General features: G+C 40.9%; 1 protein-coding gene across 31 annotated transcripts in view; it reads left to right on the top strand.

Moving 5' to 3' along the window:
• celf2 (cugbp, Elav-like family member 2) overlaps positions 1 to 21,898 on the top strand; it is a 480,486-nt gene that overhangs the window by 428,270 nt on the left and 30,318 nt on the right. For all 31 annotated transcript variants that reach the window (XM_044109128.1, XM_044109104.1, XM_044109103.1 and 28 more), the window contains 3 exons: positions 5,656 to 5,704; positions 10,955 to 11,089; positions 17,396 to 17,475. In XM_044109128.1, the coding sequence (XP_043965063.1) occupies positions 5,656 to 5,704; positions 10,955 to 11,089; positions 17,396 to 17,475 (264 nt within the window). The remainder of the gene's footprint in view (positions 1 to 5,655; positions 5,705 to 10,954; positions 11,090 to 17,395; positions 17,476 to 21,898) is intronic.

Raw genomic sequence — 21,898 nt, 5'->3', positions numbered from 1 at the left:
GTGTGAGCTGGGACCAGGCTGCACATTAATATGGAAATTAAATCCTAATCGATTTTTCCAAGGTATGCATTCAGCGTGTTTTCCTGCAGCGCTGGCCGCTGTGCATGCTGCAGCCTGCAGCCTGCAAGAGGATGATTGAAAACAAATGGAGACACTTCAGCTGAACTGTTAGCCAACAGATTCACAAGGAGCCGATAATCAGCTCCTTAAAGCTCACAGAAACTTTAACGTCATTAAAATCAAACTTCAGGAAATTACTGCACAGCTGCCGCCAGCTCAGCTCCACACTTTTCAAAATAAAATTATGCTAAATGATCTTTCAGTGGCTTTCAACGTGCTAGAGCCACTGTAGATTTAAAAAGATAGGGAGAGAAAATTTGTACATTTGCTAAAAAAATCTAAATATTTTAAGACTAATCTCAGAAATGTTCTGAAATAATCATGAAAATTAATTAATCTCATAATTTCCCAAAAAATGTTTGATTTAGCAAACTCAGAAATGTCTTCATTCTTTCTGGAAAATTTCTGATTGATCTAGTTTTCCTTTGCAAATGATCAATGTTTTAAACTTTTATGTTTCTCTGTTTTTTCCCTGACAAATTCAGAGATTAAATCTAAAATTGTCTTGTTTTTTGCAGAAACTTGCTCGTCTTTATGTTTTTATGGACTCTGGTCCTGGTACTCTGCTATACATACAAAGCTGCTGCTGCTGCATTTTTCTAGAAACTTTTCAAGCAATTTTTCTACTTTTCAAACTCTGAACATTTTTTCTTTTATCTAGGAACGTTCTGAGCTTTTTGGTGTAAATTTGCTCTGGTTTTTCTATCATTAATGTTCTTACTACAGCGCTGCAGCTCTGGGGGTTTATAATCTTTTCTGTTCAGGATTGTCTCTGGAATCTGGTTTGGTTTGAGTTTTTCGGGCAGCTGCAGGTAAACAGGAAGTGGGTTTCCCCCCCGCCGTAGAGACTGGTCTGTATTTTTCCAGCAGAATGCCAGCGCAGCATCCGGTGCAGTTTGAGGCCCGGCGTTCGGCTGCGCGCAGCGAGAACTTTGGAGGTTCTGCTGCTTCCTGCTGAGCGCATAATGAATGGCAGGCTGCGGCTGCGGGCCTGCCAGGCAGGAAGAAACAGCACTGTGGAATTGTGGGATAGCGGAGGAGAGCCTTGCTTTGTTGGGCTCGGCGGGAGCTCACCGAGATCAAACACGTCGACGGCGCCGCCCGCCGGGCATTCTGGGTAGACAGACCTGAGGAGGAGCCGCCTGAAAGCCAGGCGCCGTTCTCCTTGTTTGTACCTGAGCTGCAGGAGCGCGCCGCTCGCTCCGGTTAGCGTGGGCGGCCTGCAGCGCGCGGTGGCGCTGCGTGTTTCAGGAGTGAATGACGGCTGCGCCACGAAGCCTGTCATGCCTTTTGTTGTTCTGTTTTTTTGTTTTCTGCCTTCAGAGGACAGACTTTGAAATGGATTAACAAAACTGACTGGATGCGACTTCCAGGTTGGCTTTGACATGAATCTCCTCCGTTTGATGTGGCATCAACCCTCAGCTAGCACACAAAGCCCCTCCACATCTGTCCTTCTGCTGCTCATACTGCAGGGGGCGCCGCGCCACCTGGGGGGCCACGAGGGCCGCACCGCCTCAGGGGCCACGCTGCCCTGTCTGTCCAGCTTTTATGACCCTTCGTCACTTTTTCTCTCTGCTGCCGTCTGATTACTAGCATTCTGCAAAGTAGAATGCTAAACCTAATACCTGGATATTTCATCTGTTATCATTTGTTTATATCTGGAGTTTTTTGCTTTGCAGATTCATTTAAATTTCAAAACAAAGGAAGGTTTTCCAGTATAAACATCCTGGATCTCAGTCAGACAGAAGCCAAGGTTTTGATTAGGCCATTTGGAGGTGGACTACCTGGATCATTTTTCTGCTGCAGAACTAAAGTGAGCTTCACTATGTGATGGTCAGACATTCTCCTTTATGCTTCCATCCTTTACAGCAAGTATCAAGATCCTCCGCAGATCACCACTCTGCCACCACCGTGTTCTACTGTAGCGGCCATTTTGTTCTTGTTGTTCTGTGAGATCTGATTTTCCCAGAAGTCCTGAGGATCGTTGAGATGTTTTCTGGTAAATGTGAGACGGGTCTTTGTGTTCCTTTGGTGGTTCTGGTTTCTCTTTCTTATTGTTGAATCGTGACCTCTGACCTTTGCTTTCTTCTGGACCTCCTGCATGAGGTGATGTTGAGCTCTCACAGTAATTTTGGTGGGTCGGCTCCTGGGAAGGTTCATATTTATATTTAGTGCATCGCAGTTTTAGATATTGTGGCCTACTTCGTGTTGTGATCCAGATCCTATTGAAATAATTTATTTATTTGTTGAGTTTTGGATCAGGCCAGGATGAAGCTCGTCTCTTCTTGATGGACTACAGGACGGTTTTTTGTTTTTTATAGCTGCAGGACGTGAACACAATCATTTTAATTAAATAATAACATCGATTATTTTAAAGCATTTGCTTGTTTTTGGGGGGTTTTTTTACATTCAAAAGTCTAAAAATGGAACCTTTGTGTTTGTGTGTTTCTGGTACAGCCGTGAAACTGGTGCACATGCTGCATCAGCTAACAGACAGACGACGAAGCCGGTTTTCTCATCACACTGGAGGTTCATTTCTGACTGGATACTGAAAAAACATGTTGTTGTGTACAAGTTGTGCTAAACGGAGTTAGCTTATCAGCGAAAATAATCAAGTCTGAAATAGCATCTCAATGCTAACAATGTTGCTAATGCTAGCATTCAGAGTCCAAATTTCCGAATTTGTCCATGAATGATCAGAACTTCCTGAATCTCTGCTGGTTGAAGAACAGATTTAAAACTATAAATGTGTTTATTGTTGATCTCATGTATTTATTCAGTAAGTTAAACATGTTTTTGAATTAAAAATGTTGCTTATTTCGCTACATAAGGTTTGATTAATCTGATAATTAATTACAGACGCTGTAATTAAGTTGATTTAAATTATTATGAAGTAGTGCCACTAATTTGAAATGTTGGATTGTTTGTATTGCTTTATGTAATTACAGTCCATGTTTTTTTAGTCCGTTTATTTATGTTGTAGCTTATTTTCCTCAAAGATGCAGACTTTATTTGTGTGATTATTAAAGTTTTATTTGGAACGCATTAAAAAGGTAAAAACAGGAGAAATCTGTAGGTGGGAAAATACTTTTCCATGTTTGGATTTCTTTGTTCTTTGACTCATTTATTTCACTCTAAATTTTCATCTGACTGCCCCCTTGAGGCAACGCGTGGAACTGATCAGTGGAGCTAATATGTGTGTGTGTTGTTGTGTGTGAAATAGGCCAGTCAGAAGGAAAAAAAATGTCAGAGTGAGGATGATAAGGAAGAGAGCAAGACGGGGGAGAGTTGGGATAAAGGTGTGTGATAGAATTGGAAGATCAAAGCCCTCTGTCACAGCGTGACTGAGCCCAGGGGCGTAATGGGCGAGACGGGGCACACACACACCGCCGCCGACACACACACCTGCACACACACTCCCTCACGGCTGGTATTTGACTCTGAGTGTGATTGATACCGGGCTAGATTTGGAGAATCACTGTCATTCGTCTCTCCGCAGATCAAACAGCCACATAATCTCCCATAAAGGAAAGAGAGATGGAGGGAATAAAAACAGGACATAAGAGCAGAAGGTTCAGCCGGGCGCGCGAGGTGACAAAGCCGTCTCATCGCTTAAAGTGTTTTCTTGTTTTTTTATAAAAGACGAGCCATGAGCTGAAAACACATCCATCATGCGGCTCTATTAAACTGCTCTTTGTGCGCGTCACAGAGATGAATGGGAGTGTGAAAGTGTACATTAGACAGTATTTATGCTGCTTACAGAAACACCTTCATCCTCAGCACATCCGGCAGAAAGCGCTCAGTTTTAAACCATATTCACACCAAACGCTCCACGTCTGACTGCAGCTGCAGCAGCGCAGCCTTTAGTTATGGGTGTCCAAAGTGTGGCGCACGGGCCGTTTGTGGCCCTCAAAATGATTCTGGATGGGCCCGGATCAAGAATAGTCTAAATTTGTTTTAGATGATGCAGATCCACATTTAAAAACAATGTTGGGGTCAAATTTTCATATATTTTTAGTAAAATAATAATAATGGAAACAGAAACATTCAGAGGCAGGAGAGAGTCACTTCCTGTTCTTATTGCTAAGAAAACAAAAAAAATGCAGATTTTTAAAAATTTATACATGTATTTTTAACATTCATATATATGTTGATTGGCGGATAAAAAGAAAATTGTTTTGAATCTACAGTAATTTACTCATTCACGCCTCTGCAGAAATATGTCTATAAATATTGTGTGCTTAGTTTATTTATTTACTGTAAACATAAAAAGCAAAATGCTTTTGCTGTTGTAATTAAGAAGAAAAATGCTAAACATTTAAACTTGATGAACAGTTTGAACACCGTTGCTTTAAGTCATGGTTGATGTGGCTCACCGCCCAGGGCGTCATCCAGTGAGGGCAGACAAACTAAAAAGAAGTTGGAGTTGCACCAGATATTCTTTCTTTCTTGTTCAGTCAGGAGAGACTTGGATGTTCCTACGATGTAGAAGCCTGAGGGAGCGTTTAAACCAACTCCAGCCTGTTTGCAAAGAAAGTCTGGTCCAGTTCAGTTGGTGAGGTGAGAATGCTAAGCTAACTCTGACCTCTGACCTTTGGTCCTCTAAACCTAGGTCTGGATTCGGTTGAACTGAACTCTGGTTCGGTTTGAATGTGAACGTCAAGCGAACCGGAGACCCCTTCAAAAGCAGGAAGTGGACTACAGCGCAGGGCATTCTGGGTAAATCCAACCAAAGTTAACGTGTTAGCCTAACGCTAGCAGCAGAAATGTCTCCTGGTCTTCAGCCAAAGACTAAAGAGAAATCCTCCAACACTAAAATCTGACGCCTCCATCTTGTTTCCAACTGGTGAAGAAGGAAGTTGCTCTCAGTGTCTTCAGAGGTTTTTGTGTGGTTTCCTTCAGTGGTTGTTGGTGCAGCGCCCCCACAGGCCAGGAGGGGAACAGGTTGGTTCCACAGCAGCTGCAGGTGGAGCAGATGATGGAGTTCTGCTCCACAGTTTAACAGAGTGTACCAAATTAAACATTTTGTTCTTGTTCAGGTGATCTCTGTGTTCCTGGGAATAAAATAGAAACAATAAATGTTGTATAAATTATTAGTTAAATTGAATAATTGCAGCACCAACATATTGATGAACTCTGCTCTCTGTAATCACTGAATGATTTTCACCAGTTTTATTCTCTTATTGTAACTCTGAGCTTCTGCCTGTTTTCTGATTTTTCTTTTTGTTTTTTCTTGCTTTGTCTTTTTGCCCTTCTTCATCTTCTCGTCCTTGACCCTCGTCTTCTTCTTCCTTTTGCTTTTTAGCGTCTCTCTGCTGCTTTCATGACTCCGTTTGATTCCACGCCTCCTGCCCTCCGGACTGAAGTGTTTATGAGAAACCAAAGCGTTTGCTTGCGTTGACATTTGCCTCTGAATGATATTCAGATTTAATTTGCACATGAGGGAGCTGAAGCATTTTGCAGCTCAGTATTTATGCATGTGTCAAGGTGATATTTAATGTTTTTCTTCTGTCTGCCCCTCTTTTGTTTCCACAGATGCATCACCCTATTCAGATGAAACCTGCAGACAGTGAGAAATCTAATGGTGAGTGGCCACAAGGACATGCACACACACACACGCACACGCACACACACACACACACACACACACACCCACTCACACCCACCAGGAGCTGTTTTTGAATTTGCCTGGTAATAGCTGCTTCACTTGACTTGCAGAGAAGATGGGAAGAGAAAAGATTGAAGCAGAGATGCTGAAAAGAGAGATAGAGGAGGAAATGCTGATATTTCTGTGTCTATATCTTTTTCTCTTATACGTGTCATAAATTATTGAGGTGCTTTGGAAGGAGGTCGGCGCCAGTTGAATCGTTTTAGCCCAGTGATGAACTGGTGCCGCCCCCCCGGCGCTCACTTCATCCACACATCCAGACCCGTTTCTCTGTGCAGAACAAACACACCTCAGTCACACCAGACAACATCCGTTTTCAGGTTGTACCTCACATTCCCAGCTGTATACTTTGACTAGGCCATTCTAAGCTTTGGTTGTCCAACTGGACAATCTTCAAATATCAATCAAACGTAACACAGAGGTTGGTTTATTCTTGAATATCTGCTAAATAAAACTTCCAGCATGAATCAAAAGGTCAAAACTTTAGTTTTACATATTTAAGAGATAATTATAAACTTATGAATAATCTCACTCCTTAACCACCGACATATTTATTAAATTTATAATCAGGTTTTTAAAAACAAAGGAAACAAATGACCAGTAAGACCGAGGACAAAATAATTAGCTTACAGACACTGTTTTATTTGAAATATCCGTTACTGACTCAATAATTATCAGAAACAAATAAATAAACAAACAAATAAAATCTAAACCTGTATTTATTACTTCACCCATCAATATGCTGTCAATTTAATTTTAATTAAAGAATCAATTCTTTAAATTTCTCCAAAAAACAAACAAAACACCAACAATAATCTCATATATCCAGCAATAATTATATGTTTATATGATAATTGGAACAGTTTTATGTTTGGACATTGTCTGTCGAACTTCAATATTAATATTAATTCAAAATTATTCCAGTTTGTCTGAAATTACTGATACATTTTTCCAGTAGTAAAATTTTAAACTGTGATTCCCACATAACTTGTAAATTTCTAATTAGTTTTGTGGTAATTGTTTATTTTTGGTTTTCTGTAGTTTCACTACATCAATAAACTTTAATAATTTAGACTTTATAAAACGTGTTAAAGTTTTCTAATACCTCATGGATTATTCTTATCATCTTCTGTAATATTTTTATTCCCTGCAGTCCAGTTTTGTAATTATTGCCCCAGATTTTTGCACCATAACTTAAATAGGGTGAGATTAGAGAACAGCTTGACTTTGTTAAACAGGCGATATCGAACAGATGAGTGGAGAAAAGAGGAATAAATATCAAGGAGAAGACAAATGTGATGCCTGAACAGAATGATCTGTTTTATTATCATTTAGAGAAAAAATAATACTGTTAATCTAAGATTTATTTTCATCAGAAGGAGGCTGAGTTTACCGCTTGGTTTCTGATCTGGTAGATAAATCTGGACGTCGTCTGCATAGAAATGAACTAATCTGTGATTTAAGAGTCAGTGTGTGAGTTTGAGTGAAAAAACTGCAGAAACCTTCAGAAATTTTGAAGAATCTTTTTAAAGGTGAAACAAAAGTCTGGAAGGAAGACAGAAAGTTTTCTTGGCATAGATTTAATTAAAAACCTTCAACAGAGGGAGATAAAAACAAACCCACATGTTTGATTATTTCATTTCATTTCTACATGTTTGAAACTTTAATACAAAAAAGCTACAAGTTATAAACGTAGCTCTTATTTCCGAAAAACCTGAAGGTGACTTTCTTATTTTAGATGCTCTGAAAGAAGAAAATATTGAATTTTCATGATTCAAAAGGTTAAAAAAAGATTAATAATGACCAACTTCACAGGAACAGACGGATGATTACTTTGATTGGAGAAACAGCAGACCTCAATTTGGACTTTTATGAACTGATTGGGCAAAAATAATAGATATCATAGGCAGAGATCAGAAAATTTAGAAAATTACTGCTAATGTATCTGCATGGCTGAGCTGAATAAATGTGAGCTCCTGTAATTTTGATGAAATGATCCGTAAATCTGAGTAAATGAGCAGAACATAATAATGAAGCTATAAAACCAGAACCAGAACTAAAGAGGCCCATTTTCATCCCACAGCAGGATGTTTGAGTTTGAATCGTTTGCAACGTTTTCTGTTAATTCTTCCTGATAAATGAGTGGAAAAATCTGTAAAAATATAAATAAAACTGTAAAAATAATGTATATTTTTAATGTTTTTATATTTTCCAGCAGATTTGAATACAATTTTTCCAAACTTGAGCTAAAAATATGAGCCGTCTTGTGGTAATCAATGCAAGATAAACTATAATATCATCAGCGTAAGAATTTACCACAAAATAAAAACGATCCCAGAATTCAACTCTGTTTATTTCAAATGAAGCAAGTCGCTTTAAATTTCTGTTGTTTCTGCCTTGGAGGTCAAATAAAGCAACATAATCACCATTTTTATGCTTTAATTCCACATTTAAACTCTTGTTTCTCCTGACCTGAACCTCCAAGGTTACTGATGTCAACATGAAAGTTTGTCACTTTCTTCTCCTGCTTTGGGACATTGCATAAAGAGCCTGGTCCAATTTTAATGCAAGTTCATTTATTCAACACCAATACTCCAATAAAAGTCTTGAAACAAAGAAATATAAGTTTCTGTTTATTAGTCAGAAGCTGCAAACAGAAATGATTTTAAAAAACATTCAGTTGGAGATGCTCCTATTGTCGCTCAGACTTTACAGAAAATCTCCTTTTAATCCTTTAAAAGGTTAAAAAAGCAAAATAATCATTAATTTCACAAGAACAGATGTATGATTACTGTGGTTGGATTAACAGCGGACCTCAAATTAGACTTTTATTAACTTTTTAGGCGAAAATGATAAATATCAGTGACAGATAGCAGAAATTTTGGCAAATTACATCTAATTTATCTGCCTGGCTAAGTGGAGTAAATGTGCGTTTCTGTAATTTTGATGAAATGACCCTTAAAGCTGAGCAATTGAGCAGAACGTGATGAAAGCTATAAAACCAGAGCTGGAAATAAAGGGCTTTGACCTGACGTCGCTGCACATCAGGAGCCCGAAGTTCTGCCGGCACGACCCAAAAAAAAGGAGAAAGAAATCCTTAGAAAAGCCATCATCCGCTCCACTGAAATATGGCGAATTGTGACTTTATAAGACATAACTGTCGGGGCGAGGAGGGAGGGACTCAATAAAAAGCTGTGGCTCGCAGCTGGAAGGGTGAAATATGGAGCCTGACGAGGGATACGTATCCATCCGTTTAACAGAAACGACCTTTAATAAACCCGCTGTTAGATCTGCTTTAGCGCTGACGAACGGCGGCGGCGAATTTATCAGTTCAGTCAGCGGGGGAGAGGGCAAAACGGGGAAAACCGTAAGAAAAACTGAGGAAATCGGCTCAGGTTTTTCCTCCCCTGAAGGGTCCGCAGGCGGTTCTTGAAGCTTTCTCCCACAATGCAACGCTGACTCCGTCTCCATGAGTGCTTATCGCCTCGCCGCCTGCCGGCGCGCCTCCAACGCTGAGCAGAAACAGTCAATTGTAACGATATCTGCTCTCCTTCCCCTCTATCGACGCAGAGTAAATTAATTACATTGCTGTTAGACTTGTGCTAATCATCCTCTGGAGTGATGCGCTCACACACCGACACGCCGCCCGCAGAGCAGCCACGGCTCTTAAAGTGCCTCTTATCTCGACAGCGAATCCCGTCGGTTTGTTGTTTCTTCTTTTTTTCTCCTTAAACACACAAACAAGTCAAACAGCAAAATAAACAAGTGTGCTATTGATTTCCCAGAGAGCGCGCGTTTATCTGCCTGGCCTGGTGGAAGGAGCCGACAGTTTCCTCATTAAAAATGAATCGGATTAACCTTACGCTGGATGTGGAGGGAAGGCGTCGCCGCCGTCGGCCCGCAGCATGCCGCTGCCGCCGCTCCTTCCACCAGGTTGAGTCTCAGGGTTGAAGTGATAATCAGACATCGATCACAGCATGATGAAACACAAAGTCTCTTTTTTTCTTTCTTTCTGTCATTTCTTTTAACTTTTCTTCTGTTTCAACATTTTCTTTGTTCTGAGTTTTTTAATTATTTACTGTCAGCTTCAGATTCGGTTTAACTTCAGCAGATTCCCCAGGAGCGGCTAATTAAAGCGCTTCGTTAACGGATCAGCAGCTCTGAAAGGAAAGGTTATCAGGCCGTTTCCGAACGTCCTGAGGCCGGCCGCTCTGCCGAGAGGAAAACACGTCAGACAGGAGGAAACGATTCCTCCTCCAACAAACTGAACGATTAACGGGACGACCTGAAGAAAACGCTAAAAGATGTTCCTGCTGTGTTCAGAGCGATCTGGACGACGGCAGAGATGAAAATCTGTCAGTTTCTAACGATTCGATTCCTGTTTTAATTCAGAAACTAATTTTTCCATCCAGATGGTCTAGAAATCTTTTTTAAGTTAGGACTGATGAGCGGAAAATATGATTTAAATAAAAACTCAACATTTATTTAAAAACATTCAATAAGGTTCCATCCTGTAGGGAACCAAACGTTTTCCTATCTGACCTGGTCCCAGCAGCCTGAGGTCAAAGGTCAGAGAAATGACCAGAAAACCATTTCTGGCTCTACAGACAGTTTAATGTTCTGGTTTAATCCTGAAATGATCATGAATTTTATCCTAAATTTATGCAAATTTTCATGTTGAATTTTCTTGATTTCCTCTTCATACAGATTTTTGTTTGTTTTATTTTGGTTTTACTCCCATCAGAAATCCTGATTTTAAAAACCTAAAGCTGTTTCTGCTCTTAATCTCAGACGGGATTAAATCCAAAACTACTTTAGGAACTCAGTTCAAGAGGGAGAGAGATGATTCTGTAGAAAATACTTTCAGTTTGCATGTTGAATATAAGCGGTCTAGTCAAAGTCCAGACATCAGCTTGAAGAAGTGATGCTGTCGGACCTTTAGAGAGAAGAAACTTCAGGAAGAGTTGGACAAAAACGTTTCTACATAAACTGTCTCCATGACGGTTTAAGTCTGTTTGTGTTTTTGATGGTTGATTTGATCCTTTAATTGGGTCGTTAACGGTTCCGTACCGTCTTATAGAACTGAAACAGGGTGTACTTACTTACCCCCAGCACTGATCGTTCACTGACATGAACCAGTAAACGTCTCTGTGTTTTCTCCTGCAGCTGTTGAAGACAGGAAGCTGTTCATCGGCATGGTGTCGAAGAAGTGCAACGAGAACGACATCCGGGTCATGTTCTCCGCGTTCGGCCAGATCGAGGAGTGCCGGATCCTCCGGGGGCCCGACGGGCTCAGCAGAGGTACCCGCCACTTTGACTCACCTCCATCCTGAAGCTCCTCATGCTGGTAAAACAGCCGAAGGGCCTCCAGCTGCTGCAGCTCGCCAAAATGGCCGCCTCAGAGAAGGAGAACTGCTTCTGAGAAAAACTAAAGTTAAATAAGAAACAATAGATTCAAATCTGAGGAGATAATCTGCACCAGATTGATCCTCTGGGTTTAGACACATAAATAATCCACCCACTTCTTTATGAAACTCTATCATGGAGGTTAAAGACTAAAAAACATCGGAGGGGATTTTTATCCTGGAGGTCATTCAAACCACAAAGACGAGCAACCGGATTGATTTCCATTAACTTATCTCTGAATAAACGGTTATAAATATTCCCAGAAGTTATCCCAAACCTAAACAATAATATTGTTGCTTTCAAACCATTTTCAGGTGATTTGGTGGTAATTAAGGCTTAATAATGCAAGAAAAAAACTGTGGCCTGCTAATGCAGTAAATCCTTTCTCATATAATATCCTCTGAATAAAAATCCATGAATTTAATTTAGAAGTCATTATTCATATAAACTTCCTGTTTTTATACTTCAAACACTAAACTTGCTTTGATAAACTCAGTGGAAACGGTTTTAGCAGGAGAAGCTAACATTTACGTCCTACTGATTTCTGCTGTTGGTGTTTCAGCCAATCAGCACCAAGGAAACTGAATGCTGCTTCCCGATTGGCTGCTTTCCAAATGCTAGTCAATAGCAACTAGCTTGGCTCCTAGCTTCTCAATCTGTATTTCATTTCTAATATTTTAGACATGCTTTATGAAAATAAACATTCTGAAGCGTGATTAGTTTGGGATCCACAGAAAACAGATTTATTTAGGAACATTAAACTGATTTCTACAAAATCAGTTTAAATATGTTTCATTTATAAAAACTTTAGCTTCCTCTGGATTTTGTGTTTTATTTGTTAACGCTGCTGCCTCCTACTGGTTAGACACAGTCCTTTCAGTTTGTCAGAATTGCTCATTATTTTCTGCACATATTTATAAATCTGCAGCACGGCGGCCATCTTGTCTCAGGTCTTCACCCTGCTGCGGCGGCTGGAGGTTTTTCTCCTCACTGTCAACTTGCTGCTTCCTTTTCTCGCTGTATATCTCTTTTCCCCACCACTTTCTTTTTTTCTCTCCTTGCTTTCTCGGCCTCGTCCCCCCCGCTGACCCCTCCCCCCTCTCCTCCCCCCCACTTTCTCACCACCATCCCCATCCTTCCCCTTCCAGTTTAGCCCCACTGGAAACCAGTAGGAAGCTCTTCACTTCCATTTTGAGACTCTTTAAATGTTGCTGTCCAAATCATCCGTCAGGTTCTGATTTGTTTCATGAACATGTCACATAACTTTGTTGTTTATTCAAGGAAAACTGATATTTTTAGTAAATAAAATCAGAAATTATGTCTTTGGGTCAAAATTTAATGTTTTATATTTGAAATGGAAAAAAACCTTCAAAATTCAGTTAAAGCAGTTAGTTTTTTCTAAAGTTGGTAACATCCAGACTGTAAAGATCCCAGAAAAACACCAGAGTTCCTCTCATCCTTTAGTTGGACCATGTGGTGCGTTAAAATGCTTTAAGGTGGATAGAAAAACCACCAAGCCGTCTAAAATACAACAACAGGCTACAATGCTTTAAAAAAGAGAATCTTGTGACCAAATTTGAGTTTATTGTGGATTTTCTGTAATCCACAAATCTACCAGTAAACCTCCAGATGAGGAGAGAAACTTTTCCAAACCTTCTTGGATCAAAGTTTGGAAATCTCTGCTGGTCCAAGTTCCCACCTTGTAGTTCCTGATTAGAGAGCCGGTCCCAGATTCACCACCAGCACTCAGAAGTTCCCACGTTCAGAACGTTCTAAGATTGTCGTGAAACGGTCTGGTGTGAACTGGACTTTACATGGTTGAAACTGGACCAGTTCTGTAAAGTAAACTGGTCAAAGATCCAAAAAGAAACCTGTTGATTGGTCAATCTGTGGATTACAGAAAAAACACAATAAATTCAATGTTTCTGGATTATTAGTTACAAATAATGGTTCAAATCCAGAACAAAAAGTTTTTTTCTTTCTGTATCACGACTTCCTGGAGTTAAACACAAACTGATGAAGTGTGTCTGTTTTCCGTTTAACTGGTGCCACTGTGAAGGAAGATGAGTGCAGTATGTGAGCTGAGCCATGAGAAGCCTCAGTCCCACAGCATCATGCTGCCTCCACCAGGTCTGGTTTGGTAGAAACGGTTTTCCGTGGTCGCCCAACATACTCTGCTGCTCCAACCTGAGATGCATCTTCCCGTCCTGTGGCTCCATTTAAAGGGACATGACCCGTTTTATCTGTACCGTCATTGGTCACTCCATCCCACCCTGACCTGACCTCTGACCTCAGCATCCTGCTCTCTCCTCCCCCTCTGTGGTTTCTGTGTGCTGAGATGGAGATCTCTTCCTGTTTCTCCTCCTCTCGTCCAATGAACTGTCGCTGTTCCCGTATCTTCTTCTGTGCTCGTTAAACGTTGCCAATATTTAGTTTTATTTTTTCCGTCTCAAGGTTGTTTGAGTCCAAACTAAACGGCTCCACCTTTAAATTCACCCCGGCTGTCCCAGAATCCTCTCCTCGGTCGGTTTGTCCTCTTTTCCCTTCCTTCCCTCCCTTCCCTCGTTTCTGTCTTCCATCCCCTTTTCTGTTCCTCTCTTTTGTCCTCATGAATATTTCAAACCTGATGGCCAAATCCTGGTTTCTGCCGAGCCGATATAAGCCACTTAGCGGCTGACACGAGTCGGAGTCGGAGCGCTGGCGGCCCAACTTGGCCGGTCAATAAACACCTCTAATCAGGTTGGAAATAAATCGCTCTTTAAGGATTTCTGAGCTGGCAACTCTCAGCGGCCCGCGGTCCCACCTAGCAGAACTCGCTTTAAACCCACAGTATCAATCAGCCGAGCGTGCCGCTATTAATAAAATATGGATCACACCACCAGTGGATGGCGGGCCTGGGGAGCTACCCTACTTTCATTAAAGGACTGCGCGGCGCTCCGCTGACGACAGAATGCGGCCCACAAGGTATTTTTAGCGATCCGGCTTCGTCCCCGTCTCTGCACTGTGGAGAAAACAAGACGCGCACCGAGCAGGCGGGAAGTTGCTTTTATTCAGAACCAGATTCAATATTCATGAACCCAGCGTCAGCAGGGGAGAAGTTCCTGTTGGAGAAAACCAAGTCAGATCGGCAGGAACTCAGAAAACAAGAGAAAAATCCAACCAAGTTAACAGATCTGCGTGAAAAAGTCATCAGAGATGCAGAAATGTTTAACTTCAGACTCTGGGTGGATTTCCTGCTGAAAGTTTCCCTTGTTGAGCAGCAAATCATCCCCAGAGCACCATGCTGCCACCACCATGTCTGACTGCAGCGATCGAATGAGTTTATCATAGAAAATTTACTCCATACTAAAGTGTTAACAGTTTCAAATGAAGAACAACAACAAAAAAATTAACGGCAAAGGTGCAAAAAACAAATTTAGAATTTTCAATACAACATTTTAACAGGATAGGACATTTGTTAGAACATTTCTGAGACACGAATAATGGAGTGTTTGTGCAAAAACAGGAAAAATGAAAAACTGCTGGAAAACCTTTAGACAGTTGGAGGCTGTTCCTCTCTGTGGCCTACTTCATGCTGTCAGACGGGTCCTGTTAGAGTTGTTTCTGCAGATGAGAACTGATCATTTCACTTCAGTTGTTTTATCTGACATACAAATGTAGGACAAAGAAGCAAAAACAGAATAAATCTGCATGTTTTTCTTGTGCGTTTCTAAAAACTTCAGCCTCTGACGTGTTTTTGACCAGTTTGGACCAGTTTGGACCAGTTTGGAGCCACATCTGCAGCAGTGATCTACTTCTGCAGCATCCTCCTGGAAAAGCAGCAGTTAAATGATGCTCGTCTAAAATAGGCAGTCCTCTGAATCATTTGATGGAGTGACCTGCTTTCAGACAACCTTTCAGCTCAGGAACAGGACGGCGGAGCGTTTAGTGGGTCAGAGCTGCAGAATCCAGCGACCTTCAGCGCCTCGCCTGCTGCTTCTGCTGCAGCCCGGCGTTTAACGGCTGAAATGTGATCAACTCTGACGGAGGAAGGGCAGAAAGTGGAGAGAAACATGTCAGGATGCGGTTTGAGACGAAATCCAGAGAGGAAAATATCAGCTTGTTTAACAAAAACAGACAAAGGTCGACTTTCACCGACCTTCATTTACAGACAAAAAACCTCTTTAAAGTCAAACCGTTCTGATTACTTCTTTGAATTATTATTTGTATATAAATGTACAGGCCCGCCACACTTTTCAGATTTGTACAATTAAACCATGAAATATTTTCCTTCAGCTTCAATCAGGCACATAAAATGGAGACAGAAATTGACTTTTTTGTTTCATTAAACCTAAAAACTGAAATCTGTTGGGGAATTAGTTCTGCAGAGAGTCTGGAGCATCATGAGGGAAAGTTGTGATGTTTATATTCTGAATATCCTGCAGCCTTAGAAATGAAACAAAAATCATCAGAAAAGGTGTGAAGTCCAGCAATTAGCCAGAGCCAAAAGGCAAAAAGAGCATTGCAGAGTTTTCTTCCAAGCAAACCGAATAAGTTCAGTGAAACTGCTGCAGATAATATCACATTATCTGTTTAGCTAACATTACAAGATACTGGCTAAATCCATCCAGTCTCATTCAGCTGATTAACAACGATATTAATATTCATCTAAACCCAGAAATCCTCCAGAATGTAAAGTTTTCCTCCACAAATTTAAAATAAATCTTCAAGATTCTGGAAGATGAAAAAGCAGAGAGAAACACAGGAAATGGAAGGTTTTGTGAAGCAATTTAAACTTTTTTGTAAAACTTTATTATTGCAAATATAAACTTGAAAAAAGTTGCAGCAAAATGAGAAATTTTAACCACAAAAAACAGTCAGAACCAGAGGTGGGTGGAGTAAAATTATACTTAAGTAAAAGTAAAACTACTTCAACATATTTTTACTTAATAAAAGTAAAAAATATTTGGTAAAAAGATCCAGTTATCAACATTTAATATTTAATAATTACATCATCAGATGGACCAAAATAGAGTTCAGTGGAAATTTTAGCATTTTAATTACCAAGATGACAGATAAGTAACAAAAGATTATAAAATCAGATAAAATAAAAAAGTCTTTAATTAGAAACTTCTGAAACTTTATCAGAAGCTGCAGGTGTGTCAGAGTCATCAAACATGTTTTATATTTAAAACATATAAAACATGTTTTATATTTAAAACATATAAAACATGTTTTATATTTAAAACATGTTGGATTTTCATTCAGTGGGTAAAAAAGAAAGACACACTTCATAATATAATTACTCAAAGTACAGCGTAGTAAAAATACTCCTAAAAGTAAATTTTTTCTAAAGAGTTACTCAAGTGAATGTAACTAGTTAACTAGTTATTACCTCCCAGTTTCCTGTTGCTGTTTGATTTGATGGCCTGTGTGTGTGTGTGTGTGTGTGTGTGTGTGTGTGTGTGTGTGTGTGTGTGTGTGTGTGTGTGTGTGTGTGTGTGTGTGTATGTGTGTGTGTGTGTGTGCGTGTGTGTGTGTGTGTGTGTTGCCCTCAGGCCTGGCTGCGCTAACACGGTTTATTGACTGTGTTAGCATGTGGTTAGCTTAGCGTGTTGCTGCAGCTCTTCTCACATCGTCTCCGTTCGTCGCTCCCTGACCGGCCGCGTTTCCCGCCTCACCTGCAGAAAACTCACCGTCATGAAACCGGGCGTGCTGATTGGCTGAAACCTGCACTGGTCACGGAGGAAGGTGGCCACGCCTCCTCTTCCTCCTGTCCTCTGATTTAAAACGATCCCCTGCGGTCTTACAGCCGGCGTCCCGCGGCTCCGTCTTTCTTTCCGTCGAACAAAAGAGAAAATTTTGAAATAAATTCAAAAAGTTTAATGCAGATTTTCAGAGACGCTGAGAATTCAGGTTTGACTGATTCAGAGGTGAGGAAGAGGACGGAGGTGAGGAAGGCCTGCAGCTCTGATGTTTCATGTGGGGGGGACAGGATGTGATGTCATGATGCTCGTTTTTCCAGCCACTGAAAACGATGTTGTCCACCTGTGACATGTTCTCTGTATCAATCTGTTTTTCTTTTTATAGCGACAACGTGTCCAACCCTTTTGTCTTGTTTTTGTTCTTTCTTGTCTTCCTCCTCCTCTTCCTCCCCCCTCTGCCTTCCCCTCCTCCCTTCCACTGTCCTTCCATCCTTCCTTCCCTCCTCCCTCCTTACAGGTTGTGCGTTTGTCACGTTTTCCACCAGAGCCATGGCACAGAATGCAATCAAAGCCATGCACCAGTCTCAGACCATGGAGGTACGCCACTCTTCTTCAGCTTCTGTCTTCTTCTGCAACCTGCAGCCAAACACACACCGACTTCCCAAAGCGCCTGCAGCGCGCCGTCTTCAGTTACCAATAAAGCAAAACAGCTGCATCTAAAATGTGGCTCATGTAGAGACGTTCCAACGCCGTGTTAGGAAAACTGTAGGTATAAACATTTGTCTACCAAATTTCTGGTTAGCCATCATTTTTTCTGAATTTTTCAAGTTTTTTTCTTGAAAGTTTAGAAAAAAATAAAAATTTTTTGAAACAAATTTTAAACTTTTCAAGCTCCAAATTTTTCTAGTACATTTTTGACTTTTAAAAACTGAAAATTTTCTAAGTTTTTTACTTGAATGTTTTTGAGTTTAAACTCAAAATTAAAAAAAATATTTTTTCTAGCACATTTTCAGAAAAAATTGATGTAGTTTATCAGTAGCAAATTTATCCGTTAGCAAAAGTCGCCTCCTCTATTTTCTTTTAGTTTTTTTTCCAGGATTCCTGCAAACTGATGTTATTTATTCAGTTTATTGACATTATGAATAAGTCTGTCAATGTGCCGCAGAGAGAATCTAATATGAAACAGCAGGACAATAAAAAGTCATGATTTACTCAAATGAAGGACGACTCAGCAGTTTAAATCTGAAGCTTTAAAATAAAATTTTTACTAAAATGATTCAGGAAATTGACTTTTCTGCCCATTTCCTTTCATGCAGCAAGGAAATAAAAGGGCAGAAATGTTCTTGCTGTATGAAGCAAATTTCCTTCTGGCTGGTAAATTTCTGAGACATTTTTCATAAATATCTGATGATATCTGATATTTTTCTCATCAAGTCGTTTATTGAACTAATTCTGCAGCAGGAAAAAACCTCCATCCTTTGAAATGACAGGTTTGATGAGTCATTTTTCTGTATTTATCTTTTTCTCTTTATTACTGAACATTATTCAGGTTATTTAAAACCTGAATGTGAAATTCATGTTGTTATTTCACTTTTAAAAATTAGATGCTTGTTAATAATAAACACAGGAATGTCAGGAGAAGAATAAAGTGTGGCAGCAAAAAGTCCAGAAGCATTAAGATAACTGAAACAATGTTACCCTGGTTCTGTTTCATTAGTAATAACAGATTGTGTTATTGGAAGGTTGAGTGGAAGGAAAAACTGTGGTAGCAGGAAGACCATTAATAACAATAACCAAAACCAGTTCAATTTAATTTGTAAGAACAGATTCTGTTCATAATTATTTACATTTCATTCATTTTACTCTGACTTGTAAACCAGATGAATGTTTGGCGTTTTGTTGAACCGTCGGCAGCATCGTTTCTGCTGGAATCATTTCAGGCTCCATCAGGATCAGACATCCATATTTATTTTTTTTCTCCAAAGTGTTTTTGCGGCACTAGAGGCTCGTATTTTTGTGACAATAGGCAGACAGGAAAGAGGGTGAGGAGAGGGGAAGACAGGTGGCAAAGGTCGCCGGGATCGGGAGTTGAACCCCCGACGTCGAGGACTGAGGCCTCCAAACGAGGGGCGTGCTAACCCGCTGCACCACCACAACACGCCCCCGCCTCCATATTTCTTTTTTTTTCTGGCCAGACTCGGGTCGCGCTGCGACAACGAGCCGCCGCCATTGTCGCAGACCTCATCAGCCGGCCGGCGACCCCGGCGGCTGTAATGGCGGGTCGGCCGGCGCTCCTTTGTGCTGCGCTGCGCCGCCGCTGAGCTTGTCAGGTCGGTGACGGGGGCAGCGTGACAGGGCCGCTATTTGGAGAGAATTACACGTTACAAGACGGGGCTGCAGTGAGTCAGAGCCAAGGAACAAAAAGTGGTAATAACAGGCTGTGTTAAAGGAACGGGAGCGAGTGGCGCTCACCCTGAAGGCCCTCATTAGAGCTGATCATGATAATCACGGCCGCTATTCAAGTGTTGTGACCCGGACACGGGGAAAACGCTCTCTGCCTGCGAGGAAAGGCACCGTTTCCTGTTTGTGCTGTCGCACCTCAGATATCAGCGAAGTGTTTGCGGCGGCGCGTCCGTCTTCCTGGCGCTGTCCTCCGACGGCGGCGTTAGTGTTAAGCCAGAATTATCCTCGCTCTGAGCAGTCGACCGCAACAATGGGCCTGGTAAACACCGCCGCTTTTATCATGCACACGGGGGGAAGAGGGAAAAATAAAGCCTCAAACTATAACACGACAATATTGCAGTGGACAATAGCAAAATACCTTCATTTCCATTTGAAAACAAGCTGTCTGGCCTCAGGCGGAGCTAAATTGCCGCATCCGTTTGTTAATGTTCCCCAGTTTTTGCAATTTAAAAGTAATTACTTTAGGTGCGAATGAGGGAATGAGGTCTGGTAAATAGAGTTTGGTTATTGTCTTGGTGCCGCTGCAGCCTCGCAGCCCCGTGATGTTCGCCGGAGAACACGTACGCGCCGCGTGTCACGAGTCCCGCCGCCACTGATGGCTCTGTCACGGCCGTATCCGTCCTCATTACCATGTGGCATTCAGGTACGCCGCGGCGCACGCGCTAAATGTCAGGCAGTAATGAAAGCGGGTAATTCACTGAGGCACATCTAAAGGAACAGCAACACAGAAGAGGCTCGTTGTGTTTCTGTTGATCTGCATCAACGACTTCGGCTTTTAACGGTTTGTTGCTTCTAAATGTTTCACATCAAATCAACCAGTCAGCAGAAAAACTGAATTAGCTGCGATTTTTCCACTGCAAATATGCACAAAACTTTGTCCATATTCACAATAACATTGTTTACATTACATAAGAAAATCACACGTCGTCTTCTTCGTCATTTCCAGCAGTAGCAACATCTGGTTGTTGATCATGTGACTCATGATGCAATAAAAATGTTTTCATTTCAGTTCTGTGAAACCAAAAATCCATCTGATCCCAGCGCAAAAACGTTTTACTAAAAACTTTAGTTTCTCAAATTTCCATTAACCAATAATAACATTTAGTGGATCTTTTAGTGAAAAAGATCCCCGAAGATCCACTAACAGGTAGTGGATCAGTTTTAACACAGAGTGTTCAGAGTGATCTGCTCCGATCGTTGGGAACGCTCCGGTCTAAAATCAATAATCGATATCCGTCATGTTGGATCGCCTCGGCCCGATATCTCTGTTGTGACAAACGAAAACTCAGCCAATCAGGAAGCGAGGAGATAAAAACACAGAGGGAAACAGACGGTGGTGATGCTCCAGCAGGTCCGGTGGACCTGTTAGTTCTAATCCAGAGTCTGTCGCCATGGCGACCTCCCAGTCGGCCATGTTTGTTTAATCTGAATTCATCTTTGGTCTCCAGAAATTTTGAGAGTTTTTCCGGTTTGAAGTTTGTACAACCAAACCAGATAAGATTTTCCTTCGTTGTGTGATTTCTCACATTTTGGTGTAAAATGTTAAAATCTTGCCATGTGAGCCAGACAGAAACCTCTGCAAGCTTCACTGCAGAGGTCAGAGGTCATGAAACCAAAGCTGCGTTTCCATTCATTTGTAATGTGAATTTTGTGCAAACTTTTAAAATGTCACAACAAAGAAAAGTGAATTAGTTGGAGGTTAGATGTGATCTGCAAGGCGGTGAATACTTTTTACCACTTAGCGCTCATTTAACACGTTTCGTATTTTCTGTTATTATTATTTCTATGATCACGACACATGAAGGCCACGTGATCGCTCGCTGCTTCCTTCCCACCTAAACACAGAAATGTTCAAGTGCATTTGAACAGGAGCTTAAGTGGAGCATGAGAGGGAAGACGTTTAAACGCCAACAGGAGTGAGGGACGACAGCAGAGGGAGAATATGGGATTAGATTAATCAGTGCATGGGAGGCTCTCTAACCAACGGAGTCAGAGCCGAGGTAAAAAACACCGAAGGGAGATTTACGTGTCACAAGCCAGCGCTGGTGGAAATTGCCAACCGTCTGTATTTATTATCCGAGTTAAATTAGCTGCTGAGAGGAGCGGACGCACATCCAGCGCCGTGAAGAACTCTCCAATCATCTCTGCCGAGCTTTATGCTAACCTTTTCACACGGTTTTAGAAGCACTTTCAGAAATACATTTATGACCCGTCTGCCAGACACCTGAACGTTTCTAAACTGTTTTCTCAACACAGAGCCTCCAAAATGCAGAATGTTTGTAAGTCTGTAGAGTAAAATGAAAGTTGGACATGAACTGCTGCACAAACATCTTATCAAGCATTTAGTCGAGTTTCTACAGGTCAAATAAATAAGTACATTTGAAATAAAACTAACAAGTAACTTTTCAAGAAATATGAGATTGTTTTAAGTCAGTAATTTCTTAATATTAATTAAGTTCAACTGTTAAATGAATTCACATATAACAGGACATTTTAACATGTTATAAGTGAAATAATCTCCCATAGAAACTAAGATATTTGGTAAAGTTTTGTGTTT

Source organism: Gambusia affinis, linkage group LG23, assembly GCF_019740435.1.
Source record: "Gambusia affinis linkage group LG23, SWU_Gaff_1.0, whole genome shotgun sequence".
NCBI lineage: Eukaryota > Metazoa > Chordata > Actinopteri > Cyprinodontiformes > Poeciliidae > Gambusia > Gambusia affinis.
This window is presented reverse-complemented; position numbering and strand designations above follow the sequence as displayed.